Source organism: Rhinichthys klamathensis, unplaced genomic scaffold (assembly GCF_029890125.1).
Source record: "Rhinichthys klamathensis goyatoka isolate OS25496 unplaced genomic scaffold, OSU_Roscu_1.1 h1tg000018l_1, whole genome shotgun sequence".
In the NCBI taxonomy this organism is placed as follows: domain Eukaryota; kingdom Metazoa; phylum Chordata; class Actinopteri; order Cypriniformes; family Leuciscidae; genus Rhinichthys; species Rhinichthys klamathensis.
Window position 1 is genome coordinate 895,137 of NW_026606569.1, and position 15,312 is coordinate 910,448.

General features: G+C 42.5%; 1 protein-coding gene across 1 annotated transcript; it reads left to right on the top strand.

Moving 5' to 3' along the window:
- The first annotated feature begins 1,193 nt into the window (after positions 1-1,193).
- Positions 1,194-7,642, top strand: LOC130070546 (membrane-spanning 4-domains subfamily A member 4A-like). Its single transcript, XM_056234971.1, has 7 exons — positions 1,194-1,420; positions 1,538-1,648; positions 1,748-1,816; positions 3,318-3,461; positions 3,801-3,914; positions 7,094-7,174; positions 7,364-7,642. Exons 1-7 carry the CDS (start codon positions 1,235-1,237, stop codon positions 7,442-7,444), a joined length of 786 nt encoding a protein of 261 aa, XP_056090946.1. The 5' UTR covers positions 1,194-1,234; the 3' UTR covers positions 7,445-7,642.
- The last annotated feature ends 7,670 nt before the right edge of the window (positions 7,643-15,312 follow it).

Below are 15,312 nucleotides of genomic sequence, written 5' to 3' on the forward strand. Positions count from 1 at the left end.
CTTTTGTGTTTTTTTAACTTCTTATTTAATGAAAGGGCCAGCGTTACTACCCCTCCTAACCACCTGATCTCCACCTGCTTCCCCTTTCATTCTGGGAAACAGTATCAGCAGTTACTCATATGACATCGATCTTACTTGCATCGACTTACATCTCAGAAGAGTGAACTCGGGCCTAGGCCGTGAAGCCGGTTTAGGGAGATAGCCACTATGTTTCAGTTTAGTTTGCACCAATCCTTGGATTTAGGCACCATGAAAGTAGTTTGGCTCAGATTTTAGCTGTGTTCATCGCCACAGTAACTTATACTCCATAGCTAACCTGATCCAGGGCATATTATAAGTAATGTTCGAGGTAAGAGATCTCAAAACAAAATTGGACCAATCAGCTGTGAGCAAAGTGACACATGTCTGGTGTAATAAAGTCACTCCCCCTGTTTCTACTCCAAATTAAAGTACATAGCAAATGATAATTATTATACCCGTAATACTTTACACGAGTACAATTTTAGTTTATCAATTATTATTAAGCATTTAGTTAAAATGAATATACATTTATAAAGGTAATATAAATAAGCTTTAGAAGCAAATGATAAAGCTTTAAAAAATGACTAAATGTGGGCTTCAATGTTCAATTCTCTCTATACCTACATCAACTATATATACTAACTTCATAACTTTTACTTGCACAGATTTTAAAAAGACTTTCTTTTAGTTGTCCTCATTCATAAACATCTCTTTTCTTTTTTTGTGTAAATTTGTTTAAATTATTATTATTTTTCAATCTCGCTATATTCTGCAGAAGACAGAAGTGAATCGCAGTTTCACGGCATGTGATTGGCTGTTCGCTACTGATGTCATACCTAAACTCAGGATCAAAGCCTGAGTTGATAGATAGAGTTGATGATCAGCGTCACGGTACCAACAAAGCCTGGTTGGATTGGTTTGGTTTTGTGAACTCAAAACTAATGCTTTAACCCTGGGTTTGTTCAACTACCATCATGGTACGGTTTCAAGATCTAATTCTAGTTGATGACAATAATTTAACCAATGTTAATAACTACAAAACTAGTAGTGTTTCAACAACATGAAGTCTACGTTTATAATAAATAAATATAATTAATACAAAATTTAATAAATTAACTGGAAAGCTTTTTATACAGAATATCTATTTTATAATCATATCTAGTCTTGATTTACTATGATTTTATACACGTCCATTTCAGATTGAGAAAGAAGAATGTCTCACACTGTCATACCCATGACCTCCTCGACGCTTGTCATCCAGTTTCAACCACCAACACAAACACCAGCAGCTGGAACTGGGACAAATGCTCCTGTGCCTGTTTATGGACAACAGCTAGCAGGAGTTTCACCTCTTCATGGACTTCAGCCATTTCTGAAAGGCCAACCAAAAGCCCTTGGGGTGAGAAATTGTTCATAATCCCAAATAATAGCTGTTATAAATTTATATTGTTTATGTAATATTGTTCCCCAAAATGTGATAAAGTTTTACTTTATAATACTCTCTTGTCCTTCACAGACTGTCCAGATATTGATTGGTCTGTGGACTTTCCTGTTGGGAATCGTGTCTACAGTTTATGCCGATTCCATCTTTGTCTATAGTGGTCTTCCTTACTGGGGATCTCTCATCGTAAGAAACACAATTAAACAAAAAAAGTGTTGTGTCTTGTATAACACAAGTTGTGTTAGAAGCCTTGATTTTTGTCTTTTTCTTTCTCTCTACTCTCAGTACATTATTGCAGGCATACTCTGCATTACTGCAGAAAACAAACGGAATTCACCCTCCAGTATGTGTTTGGTATGTACACAACACTTCTCGTTTTTTCATGGTTTAAACACCAGAGGTATTGGAAACGCTATGGGCTATATGGGCATCAGTGACCGTAATTCGTAGAGACCCCAAACTTGTCTTTAGTAATGGCGAGATACAAATTTTTTTTCCCCCCATGAATTCTTAAATGTATATCTCTGATTTTATTTCTGTCTATAAAAACTTCTGCCATTTTTAATTTTCTAATATATATATATATAAATATTTTTCAAACTTCTAGGCCGTTGGTCCAATCACAATTTTGCACATTGGAGCTAGGGATGTTGCTGGCAAAAAGTTATCAAACTAATTTTGATTAATCGAAGCATTCTACCAAAGTAAGGGAATCAAGCAACCCTCATTTTCCCAAAATTGTAAATCTCAATTCACACCAAATTGTGTCAAAGTTGGACCTAACCGCTACAACAGAAATTGTAACACTGTAACTGGAGGATCGGTAAAGTAAAAAAAATTATAATATGACCCGGCTAAAATAAAAACATGTATGCTAGTAGCCAATCACATTTCAGTGACTAATAACCTCAAATTTGAATGGCCCACCTTTATGAAAATGTACATATTTGTATATAGTGTGAAAACTAGTATGTGTACCAAATTTTGTGGGAAAAATAAATGTGTAACCTTTTGGGCTGATATTGTATTTCTTAAGGTGCTGATATTACAGTTTAAGCCCAACAGTTCACACAAATACACCATTTAAAAAGGTTAGAAGGCCACACATATAATACAAATAAAAAGGAAATTAAGGTCTGGTTTCACAGACAGGGTTTAGATTAAGCCAGGATTAGGCTTTAGTTCAATTAGGGCATTTAAGTAGCTTTTATGAACGTGCCTTTGAAAAAAAAAAATATATTACTGGTGCTTTCAATTAAAACAGCTCAAACATGCATTTTTTTGTTGTCTTGGACTAGTCTAAGCCTTGTCTGTGAAACCGGGGGTATGTTAAATACCTTCGAATAGCCTACAGAAAATGTTGAGCTGCAAATGATTACTCCACAATCACTTGAAATTGACCTATGGCATGCAATTCATCTAAATTTCAATGTTTCACACGAGTCCAAATACACGCTTCAACAGACAGCGTAATGGTTTTGCCATCTGCGCAATATGTGGATACATGCCGCACGATTTTTGCCACCAACTGAGAGGGTTTTCGTCAGCAGGAAGCCTTTTCCCGCCATTTTTCAAATTAACAATGCAGCCGCACTGCGTTGTACTGGATAAGCTAACATAAACAAACCGCGTCAGTAAGGAATTTTTGATGAATAATCGAAATTATAATTTTCATTTGAAAGCCCTACCAAATACTCTGAGATTTTGCTGCAGACGCCTTTGAATGTTTTCCTCTCGTTTCAACGTGTCTTCATACTGTTGTTGTGTGTGGTAGAATACCTTTCCATCTATGTTTTAACAAGCTAAAGTTCTTGTTAATTTATTAATCCATTTTGTTTTGTTTTTCTACCAATAGGTGAAAGGTTCACTTGGAATGAACATTTTCAGTGCTATATTTGCACTCACTTCCTTTATCATAATTTCAATGGATTTGGGTATTGGGCCGATGATGTCCAGTCACTGCTACTTTTCTAACTGTTATCTTGATACAAAGTACAGGGTATGTCGCCAACTTTTATCCTCACATTTATTTAGTAATTACAATAAGATCACTGTGTGGTCAGTACTTGTCAAAAGTCAAGCTATAATCTGTCCAGTCTTTTTTTAACAACATTTCAGAAGTAGTTTATTGATCTCTTGCTATTACTGATCATTTACAATGCAAGAAGGCATTATACATTAATTTTAAACTCCGTCCAGTTTGACCTATAAATATGTTGTATATATGAACCTCAAGGATGATGATTATGAACTTCTGAACAGCCTGTGTCCTGATGTGAGTGCTAATCATTAATTATTTTGTCATTATTATTTGTGCTAATGTTGAATTCTCTCTCAGACTCTCTTCTTGGGAATCAGTGGTGTATTGTTGATATTCGCCTTCCTTCAGTTTATCATCTCCATCTCTCTGTCAGCATTTGCCTGTAAAATCGCCTGCTGCTGTTCTCCACAGGTGAGTGATGCGTCAAGGTTTTTAAATGTGTTTGTCAGCTGAACTCCTCAGATATGCATATAGAATGGAAATGGTTACTTTTAAAGGTGACCTATAATTCAAAATTGAATTTACCTTGGTATAGTCAAATAACAAGAGTTCAGTGCATGGACATGACATAGAGTGAATCTCAAACTGGACTGTTTTCGCGTTCTCATTTAATTCACGTTTATGAAAAACACCCCTGAAAAACGGTCGGTTCTCCACACAATACCGACTGTGACGCAATAGTCGGGATCATTAATATGTACGCCTCCAAATATTTGCATAATGCCAGCCCTCAATGCCAGGCGGAACTGCGCAGCCGAAGCATGGCAGTGGCTCAGTGTGGATGTACACATGAACACAAAAGTATTTTTTAATTCCTTCATCTGAGTCTCTGAAGAAACAATGGGTTAATTTTATTTTCTCTGGAAATTTCCAAACATTTCACCGAGTGTTTCCTCAACTTGGGCCAATACAGAGCTGGCCTCGGATCGAGCTACCAAGCAACACTTTCTGATGTGTAATTGTTCAAGTTCAGACAGGTAATCATTCTCTCAAAATCGTTCAATACTGTTTATGCATCAGTAAGTCAAGCCAGTGACTAAAATATCAGCTTCACATCGTTTCTTTTAGTAGGATGAAAATAATCGTATTTAAATTGTGAACAAATTATATACAGAAAGCGATCAAAGAACAATCTTTCCTCACAGCGCGAGTTTATCTGGACACTTGCCAAACTCGTTATGAAATCAATGACGCACGTTACTGCACAACGAAGCTCTTATTGTATTTACATGATCGTGTTTGCATTGGTGAAAGCCTTAGAGAGAGTGCAGAAACTGCTTTGCAATGATAAGATCTTTAGTCTCGCGATCAACAGACTGTCCTCTGCTCAATGCTCATCACGGCAACATTTTATGTGATGGGAATAGATCTAAATACTTTAAAAACATCTCACGATTCGTTAATCTCGATAGCTGTTATAGTAAAAACGTATAATAGCAGTAGTAAAAGTATTCGGGAGAGAGTTTCACATGTAATGCGTAGCTATTTCATATGCAAGCATGTCAGCCAATCACAGCAGTGGGCGGTTACTCTGAATCCCACAGCAGACACGCCCCTTCAAACAGAGTGTTCAAATCAGAGGCTAAAAGCAGGCTAGGAAAAATGCCATTTATTTCTAAATTATGATTATTTTTTATCTAAAAAACATACTAACATTATAAGGGTAACCCAGGAAACATTATAAAATAATAAAAAAAAACATTCTAGGGCACCTTTAACTAACTTCGAACCACGAGTCGAGACTCGAACTTGGATCGCCTTGTGCACAGCTGCGCTATATGACAGCATTGCCCTCAAGTATATTGCTCTGACATAACAGATCATTTTATACTAATAATGAAGCTGTGGGTTTTAGTTACTTCAAAAACAAAAAGATACCATGCAAGAACTTTTCAGGTTTTACGCTGTTATTGATCAATCACAGGACAGTAAGTTCCTGAAGCGCGATCTGCACTAAATGTGCGTGCTTCTCTATATGTGTGTGTGCGTGTGTCCTTATGTCCGATCAGTTAGAAAAGATTTAGCACACTAAGTCAGAATAATGTGAAGGTCTTCTGCAAGGCGGCCATGTTGTTAGTGTCAAAATCACATGATCAACGACTAGCTTATGTTAATCTTAAGACAATTTGTTTTATAAACACTTTTACATTGGTTGAAACTCTACTCACATCCTGATAGCAATCAATAATAGAAGTGGTCTAAATATTAAAACATGTACATATATCTTCTGTGGAAGTCTCAGGACCAAACAATGTTCGTCCAATATGCATCAAATTATCTCATGATCTACGATCCAGTCGATCTACGAACGCCGATCCAAGTGCGCTGGTGAGATGTGAACGAGCTATAAGTTGTGATAAGGTGAGTGCGAACAGCAGGCTTGGATCGGCGTTCGTAGATCGACTGGTAGAGACTCTTTTTCAAAGATGGCTCCTGTCTGTATACGCGAAGTTGACTGTATGTAAAAAATATCTTCTTATTAAACTGTCTGGACACTGACAAAGTTCTCAATGCTTCGGTTTGAAGGTAGGGACCCTCATTATGCTACCGTGTTAGTGTGGGGCTATTTTGAGCCTTGTTAGTGGTATTAACAAGCGATTTTTATTTGTCATTGATCTATGCCCAATATACTAGCGTTATACTAGCTTTATAGGCTAAACTGTTTTTAGAGATAAAACTATTTACATTCGATAATCATGAAAACAAATCTCAGGGAACGGTTGACTAGGTAACAATGCATAATAGGACCAAAGGTTCATTTTGCGCCGGAGTTCTCCTTTAAACTGTGTTCTGAAGATGAACGGAGGTCTTACGGCTTGGAGCGACATGAGGGTGAGTCATTAATGACATAATTTTCATTTTTGGGTGAACTAACCCTTTAAGGGTGTGTGTGGTTTCTATAATAAAAACAGAAATATAAATAATCAGTTTACAGTAATAAATGATAAACATTTAACTCAAAAAGAATAAACACGTGAGGATATATGGCTATAAATGTAAACAATTGACTATTAATATACAAGTGATTATCACATATCTCAATCGAGTGTAATCTTCACAATCCACATAAATATGGCTTAATAGCATCTGTACAGTGTAAACACTAAAGTAAACATATGAAAAATATGAGTCGTTATCATTATTTCACTTATGCAGCGAACATCGGAACACAAGTGCAAAGATAATGCACACAGTCATACCGCTACAATACGAATACACTCAACATCAGAATGTTTCAACACAATACAACAAATATCAATATAAACAAGGTTAAAGACCGTATATGTGGAAAATAAACTTACTTTCAAAGTTACGCACACTCATCTATGGCGAATACACGCGAGCCCTTCACAGCTTTCAAGGGAACATGAGTTGCGTCAAACTCTGGGGGCGGGACCAAGTTACGACTGTCAATAATTCACAACCCACCAATAAGAATTAAATTACTGAGCCTTTTTAAACACTGCCTGTCAACATGTGTTTCCATACCTCCTCGCACCTGTAATACTGAAACTGTCTTCCAGTGTCATTGCATGTGTGGCATTTCACAGTGAGAAGACCTAAAACTCTACATGTGTATTTTTCCAAAGGTGCCGTTAGTTCCACAAGTTATAACCGCACAGCCCTGTGATTTTAGGCCCAATCATTTCCAAGATCATAACAACTCAGAGGTAAGAGAAGCTTTTAACCCGACTCCCAAAAAAATTCGACAAAACAATGTATTATTTGAATTTAGTGTCACTCTATGAACAGGAAGTGTTTAAAACACTAAGTAATGGGTGCATTAATTGTTTAATAATATCAATAACTAAGTAATCTTTACTCTAGGAAGCTGATCATATAGATTTTTTTTCTTGCAGATATCTGTGGTCAGCAACCCTGCCATGTATTACCATCCTGCGGAAAATCCTCCACAATACAGTGAATTTAAAAAAATGTGAATATTAAAAGTCGACAGATTTGAGGTGGGACAAGGGTTTTACCAGTGATTTCCTGTCCATTATTTCTAAAGTTCTTTCATGAAAAAGAGAACATTAAAGCAAAGAAAGAGATCACTTGATCAGATATTAATTACGTGTCACAAATGTGTAAACAATATCTATTAGACTAGATCATATTTTATGATTTTCTTTCTTTAAGAAAGTTTCCTAATCATTAATGAAACTGTATAGATTGTTTTGAACAACTAATTACTTAATACAGTATAATCTGTGAGAATAAAGTATACAGAATTAATAAAAGGCTTATTCATGTCTCTTTTTTGTTACCTTTCACCTATGTTTAACCAGGCAAGTCAATTAAAGGGTTAGTTCAACCAAAAATGAAAATTCTGTCAATTTTCCCCCTCATGTCGTTCCAAACCCGTCAGTCTTCATCTTTGGAACAAAAAATTAAGATCTTTTTGATGAAATCTGAGAGATTTCTGTCCCTCCTCTTTTTTACACAACTACTATTGTACGATCTATTAGAGATCCTACTGAGGCTTTGATTTATAGTATTTTAAGATTTTGGCAAAGAACATACCACCGAGAAGCATTATCTAAAACAATAGGTTACTGTCGTAACCCCGGTTCTCTGAAACATCGAGTGGAGAGATCCACCTATGGGAAGGGCATCCGTACCTGACCTCTGCAGAAGCATCCAATTGCACCAAGTCTGGCTAACAGACAGAAGCGCGCAGCCAATGCCAGGTGAGGCCACACCCCCTTACCTACGGGCATATCACAGCTGGGCGCGCTGCTATTCCTCAGTAAGTATATTCGCTTCTCGTGTGGCAAGCGGGGCAAAGCTGGTGGATCTCTCCACTCGATGTTTCAGAGAACCGGGGTTACGACAGTAACCTATTGTTCTCTTTCATCATCTCGTTTCGAGATCCACCTATGGGAGAGACATGGACAGCTCCCCGATTGCCCAATACACTCACAGTGAGGTTCTGAAGGCCAGAGAAGGACGGTCACCTCAGAGAGGCGGTGCCTGACACGTCCCACAAACATGACCCTGCAAGTTTTCCGCCACGCTAACTGCTGTGGACAAGCAGGGCATGAAACATGCATGAGACACATACATGATAATGGCCCCCGCACCACCAATGCACATAGCTAAACCCAAGAAGGAATGCGAATGCTTGGTGACAGGAATGAACATGGCCAGCCGGCCCATTCACTCCTCGTTGGTTAACCAAACGGGGCTGTGGGAAAGGGCTAAGAGGACCCTACCCCTAGGACCGAGTGTGCCACCGAAGTTCTGGTGACATCCAACCGGTAGTAACGCTCAAAGGTATGAGGAGAGGCCCAGCTGGCCGCGGAGCAGATGTCCTGCAGTGGCACTCCCCTGACAAAGCCCAAGAGGCGGCTAAGCCCCTTGTGGAATGAGCTCTGATGCCCCTTGGGGCTGCACTCCCTTTGCTTCATAAGCCGTAGTATAGCGTCCACAAGCCAATGTGAGAGGCATTGCTTTGAAATGGGACTCCCCTTGTGCAGGGGAGCCCTTGAAACAAAGAGCTGGTCGCTCATGCGGAAAGCACTGGTCCTGGTCATATATGCTTGCAGAGCACAGACGGGACACAGATCATTCAGCCCCTGATCCTCCGGGGAGGCAAAGGGTGGAGGGTGAAAAGCGGATAGCTCCAAAACCTCCGAAGTGAACGCAGGGAAGCATTTCGGCACGAAGGCCGGGTTAGGCTTAAGGAAAACCTTATCTCCACTTAGGGAGAATTTGGTGCACGAGGGGTGAACCGAGAGTGCATGTAGCTCACTGACCCGTTTAGCAGATGCCAAGGCCGACAGCAAAGCTGTCTTGAGGGACAGCAGCTTAAGGGAAATACTCCCCAGAGGCTCAAAAGGATACAGAGACCGCGCTTCTAGCACCATGGAGAGGTCCCACTCTGGAACAGATCTCCTGATGACCGGCAAAGAGCGGCGTGCACCCTCCATAAATCTGTGGGTTAGAGGGTGCTGCCTGACGGTGGAGCCCCAAAACCCGCATGACAGGCTGAAATCGCAGCCAGGTAGACCTTAATTGTGGAAAAGGACCTGGATCTTTCCATGAGGTCTTGCAGGAAACACAAAATATCAGGCACCGAGCACTGATAAGATGTGAAACCACGCCCATCATACCACCCTTCGAACACTTGCCACTTACAGCCATATAGGGATCGCGTGGAAACGGCCCTGGCATTCTGAGTAGTGGCGATTACACGCGGCGAGAGCCCCAATGCATTTAGGTTCGTCCTCTCACGGGCCAGGCCCAGAGAGCCACCCTGTCCGGGTGGGGGTGGTAAATCTCCCCGTTGGCTTGGGACAGTATGTCCGTGCGAGGGGGGAGGCGCCATGGCTCGGCGTATAACAGAGGGATTATCTCTGCCAGCCACGGGGCTTTGGGCCACCTGGGTGCTATCAGAATGAGAGACAGGCCGTGCTCTCTCACCCTGGCCAGTGTGAAAATTATCAGGCACAGGGGAGGAAAAGCATACAACAGCACTTTGGGCCATGGGTGGGCCAGTGCGTCTGCCCCGAGGGGCGCGTCCACGTCCTTTAGCGAGAAGAACATAGGACAATAGTAATTTTCGCGCGTGGCGAAAAGATCTATGGCTGCCTGTCCGAATCTCATCCATAACCTCTCCACTATCTGCGGGTGAAGACGCCAATCCCCGTAGATTGGGTTTCCCCTCGATAGCAGATCCGCGCCTCTGTTCCGAATGCCCGGAACATGAGTCACGCGTAATGACAGAAAAACCTGTCTGCTCCACACCAAAAGCCTGTAAGCTAGAGCGTGGAGTTTCGACGAGCGCATGCCACCCTGACGGTTGATATAAGCCACTGCCGTGGTATTATCGCACCGTACTAGAACGGGATGTCCCTGCAGGCAAGGCAGAAAATGATTCAGAGCTTTCCAAATAGTAAAAGCTCTAAATAGTTAATGTGCGCTGAACGTCTGCTCAGCCACAGACCGTTCACTGTTCTGCCCTCCTGGGTGGTTCCCCAGCCTGTTAAGGACGCATCTGTCGTCAAAACTTTTCGCATCGTACCGTCCCGAGGGGGGTTCCCCGTGCGTAAAAGTTCTCGCTCTCCCAATGGCGCAGGGCCGCCGAGCAGGCGCGCGTCATCGTTACCGAGCGGCAGAGATCGCGAATCGGGCTGAAATGTAGTGACAAAACCCATTTCGTGAACGCTCTCATTCTCAGGAGACCAATGGCACAACTTGGATAGATGAAGCCATGAGATCCTGCAGCCTGAGGCATGTGCGATATTGTACTCTCGCCCTTTCTCTGAACTGAGACAGACAGTCCGTCAGCGAGCGAACGCGCTCTTGAGAGAGACGCGCTCGCATGGAGACTTAGTTCAATTCCAAGCCCAGGAAAATGACATTCTGACTGGGAGTCAGATTGTTTTTGCTCGCATTCACCTTGAACCCTAGGGATGTGATGTGCGCGAGCACCCGGCCGGTGTCCAGCGACACCTTCTCCTTTGATTTGGCTATGATGAGCCAGTAAGTCAAAATTCTCAGCCCCGATAGTCTCAGGGGTGCCACGCCCACCTCCGCACACAGACAGAAAGTTCGGGGACTCAAATTGCGCCCGAACGGAAGAACTGTGAATTCGTAACAGATGCCTTGGTAGGCAAAACGAAGATATTTCCTGTGTGGAGGGTAGATGCTTATGTGAAAGAAAGCATCTTTCAGATCGACTGATGTGAACCAGTCGTTCTGCTTTATGGCACAGGCGAGAGAGCCTTGTGTCACATTCTGAAATTGTATTTCCTCAAATGTTTGTTCAACACTCGAAGGTCCAATATAGGGCGGGGGGCGCCACGCCTTTTGGAACATGAAAATACCAGGAATAAAAACCATGGTTTATCAGATTGGGTGGCACCCTCTGAATCGCTCCCTTGTTAGGAGGGAGGAAATTTCCTCTTTCAGAATGTGTGAGGCGTTTTCTTCTGTGTGAGAAGAGAGAACGCCGTTGAAATGCGGAGGTTTTATTGCAAACTGCAGCTTGTAACCCTGGGTTACGGTACGCAAAAACCCACTCGGGCGCTGAAACGGCTTGCCAAGCCGCTTTGTGACTCGCGAGCGCCCCCGCTCGGGCCGGAGCGGAGCTGTATGGGCCCAGCTGGTTCATCTGTGATGCAAAGGCGCCATCTAGTGGGCACACTAGAGGCAACATGCAGGGGTTCGGAGGGATTTCCTCTCTCTGCAGTGAGAAGTTTTCTCTGCGGAGAGAGGTCTTCTCTCCAAAACGAATTCATTTGATTCGTAGCTTTGTGTGTTTTGTGTTGGGCAAACACTGGGGCCGAAGCCTTTATTGACAGAGTGAGGGGAACATAGTGTGGTGTCCACTGTGCTGAACTTTCCCTCACAAGGTGCCCCCAAAAGTGGGGAAAAACACATATCTCCTGAACACATGAACTGGGCAGTCTCAAGTGCAGGCAGAAAAATAATATCCGCGGAGAGAGATACTCTCTCTATAACGGATTTATTTAATTCGTTTTTTTTTTTTTTTAAGTGTTATTTAGTTATGTGTGTGTTTTGTGTTGGGGAACACAGGGGCCTTCCACACACAACGTCCACTAAAAACACGTCGGCTGGACAGACGCAACTGAGCTGTGTGAGCCCAGTTGGTTGATTTGTGAGGCAATGGCGCCCTCTTGTGGACGGACTCAGGGCGACATGCATCGGATCAGAGAGATTTGCTCTCTATGTTGGCAGATATATAAATCTGCACGAATTCATTTGATTCGTTTATTAAATGTGTTGTTTAGTAATGTGTGTGTTTTGTGTTGGGAAACACTGGGGCCGAAGCCTTTAATAACTGGGTGAGGGGAACCAAGTGCGTGCGGTGTGGTAACACTGCTATGTACTTTTCCTCACGACAGCCCCCCCCTGTAACTTGTTGTTGTGGGGGGGAGGGACACACACACACACAACGTCCACAAACACACGGGCTGGGGAGCCACGAGACGGGATTAACCGACCGTAGGTGGGAGACCCTGTTAGTTAACGTTACTCCCAATGGTCGAACAACAGGCAGGCCGCTTGCGTTCGGGACCGCCTTCCTAGGAAGGCATACATTGAAAACCTCAACACGTAATCGTAACTCATCAAGGCCCGTGAGACCGTGTTAACAGTCTAGCGGGACACTCCAGCCGTGCTCATGAGCTTCGCGAACGCTGGAAAAACGTTTTTAAGAGTTGTTTCCTCAGACTGGGCGGTGGTCCCAGCGTTTACCCGTCGTAAATATTCCTATCCTGGTCGGTGGCGCTCTGTGGAGCTGGCCACACGATGTTGAGACGAACGGCCGCTCGCTCACAAACTTCCAGGAGGATGGACTGAGGCAAAGCCGCGTGAGCGGTAGCCTAGGGAACGCTAAAAGGACCGTGTCATCCCCGTCGCCGGAACCGACCGGTTCGTCAACGAGAGTGAGGTTTTCCCGCGAAGATGTCCTCTTCAGGGAATGCGGATTGGGCTGATGTCAGCTCAAATATTTTAGAGAGATGGCGCTCCGGGAGTCCCCCGGTAGCGCGTCATCATCACCGTGTCTCCCCTCCGAGTCAGAAAGGCCGAGCACGGCGTCGGTGTGTCGTGCAATTAAAAACCGGCTTAGTAAAAGCTACATGGGCAGCAATTACAATGACCGCAATTCTCCGGGTTCTCCAAAGCTTGAGCTTGTTAAGCCCAAGCAGACCGCGCAGAACGAGAGGGTCCTTAGCGGTGATGAGAGCACCACACGCGGCCGGGCAGGCTCGTCGTGATAGGCTGTTCCCCGGGGGAAGCGGCTGTTTAGACGGTCACATAGCCATGGGTGGGCCAGCGGTGAAGAACTCGGAAAAATCCGTGGCGGGCAGCCATGAAAAGGAGGAGCAGGTGAAGGACAGCGAGAGCTCGGGCGGCTCCGGATGCAAAAAACACAGCGGATAGGCTGAAGAAACGACTGTCACTCACGTCTGGCGGAGGCTGATCTGGCGATATGTCCTCATGAAGACTCGAAAGTGAGCAGCGTAAAACTTTAATCCAACCGAACTGTGTCAATGCAGAGATCGCGAGAAGCGAATGTCAACTGAGGAATAGCAGCGCGCCCAGCTATGATATGCCCGTAGGGAAGGGGGTGTGGCCTCACCTGGCATTGGCTGCGCGCTTCTGTCTGTTAGCCAGACTTGGTGCAATTGGATGCTTCTGCAGAGGTCAGGTACGGATGCCCTTCCCATAGGTGGATCTCGAAACGAGATGATGAAAGAGAACCTTGTTTTTCCACAAAATCGTTTGTGTAGTAACAATGTTTTTTGTTAGTAATGTCAAAAATATCACAGATAAATGTGTAGCAAATTAGCTCAAAAGGGAAATGTTGTAATATATGAACTTGTTATAATTAATTATTCATATTTAGATCAGTTACCGTAATATAATTGGCTTGATGTAGCTGTATTAATATTACAATCAATAATTAATCTGTTCATCCTGCACACACTCAGTATTGATCATCCATCAACTCTCAGAGAGAATATTTTTTGTGGCCACAGAAAAATAACTCTATCAAAGCAAGTAGCTGTGATCGCATCGTTAAAGTGATGTTGATTTACAAACAGGGACCAGAATCAACTTGCATGAATGTACATAAAAGTTTTATTTCACTAAATAACAAACACATAACTAATCTAAACAAACACATATACACAATCAGTCATACATGTGTAAAATGGAAAGTAAAATTAATCCGAAACAGAAACTGATGAAGCTATGGAAAAGAGTAATTTAACCATCTAAACAGAACCATATGTTTTATATTTCAAAGCACCTTGTTAACATGGGTTCCACAGTTTATACTAAACCTCTGTTTAGTGTACGATACTTGCAGTGCCTTAGCCGTTGATCGAGCGCCTAGATGCAGTCTCAGGAGAACGTCTTAATTGTTCAGTAAGTCGATGGTTTTGAAGTTCCAATCAATTTCGTCCGTGTTAAATGATGAATGATGATGAACTTGTGATGTTAGCCTGACTCAGTCATTGTTGAAAGTTACAATAGTTACTTCCCAATCTGGAGGAAAGGACCGGTGGTTGGACTGGGTGTCTTCAGACTTTTCACATGAACAGCAACCAGAAGAAGGAAGAAGAGGAGAAGGGACATCACTCCAACAGTGGCCTTTGACTTCTGTAGAGGTCACATCTCCAGGGGCCAGTGAGCCAATGGTAACTTTGTCTTAGAGCATGCTGTTTTGCATATGTAACTGGATTGGGTGTTGATGGAGAAACTATTAAAGATTCTTGTAATATTAATATGTTGCATAGGTATCAACATAAAACATAATTATTCAGATCATTAAAATAGAAATTCATATATACCAAACATGGTATAGGTAAGGTTACATTAACTAGTGGTTCTATCATAAAGCATGCAAAAGCAATAATGCAAAATACACTATACAAGACAGTTATAATCATACACACAATGTCCAGGAGATATGCATGTTTATTCATAGAACGTTTCTCTCCACATTCCTGTTGGTCGAAAATGGCTTTTCTGCTATGGTAACCAGAGGCCTGTTCTGCCATTTTGGGAAGTGAGTTGCTTTTGGGGGGTAGTTCACAGAACTCTCACATAGTTTGTTTGTCAGAAGAGAGGGTTTGCTGAACTATTCATCAACTATAATGGATAACTGTGTGTCTTATTGGTCCGGATGCTACAAATGATATATTATCAAAAATAGACCTCTCAGGCAGTGGCGGCTCCAGACAATTTTGATTGGGGGGGCAATGGGGGGTCCTGGTCATTTCAAGGGGGGTCTCATGAAAACCAACAAAAAACACAGTGGACACGG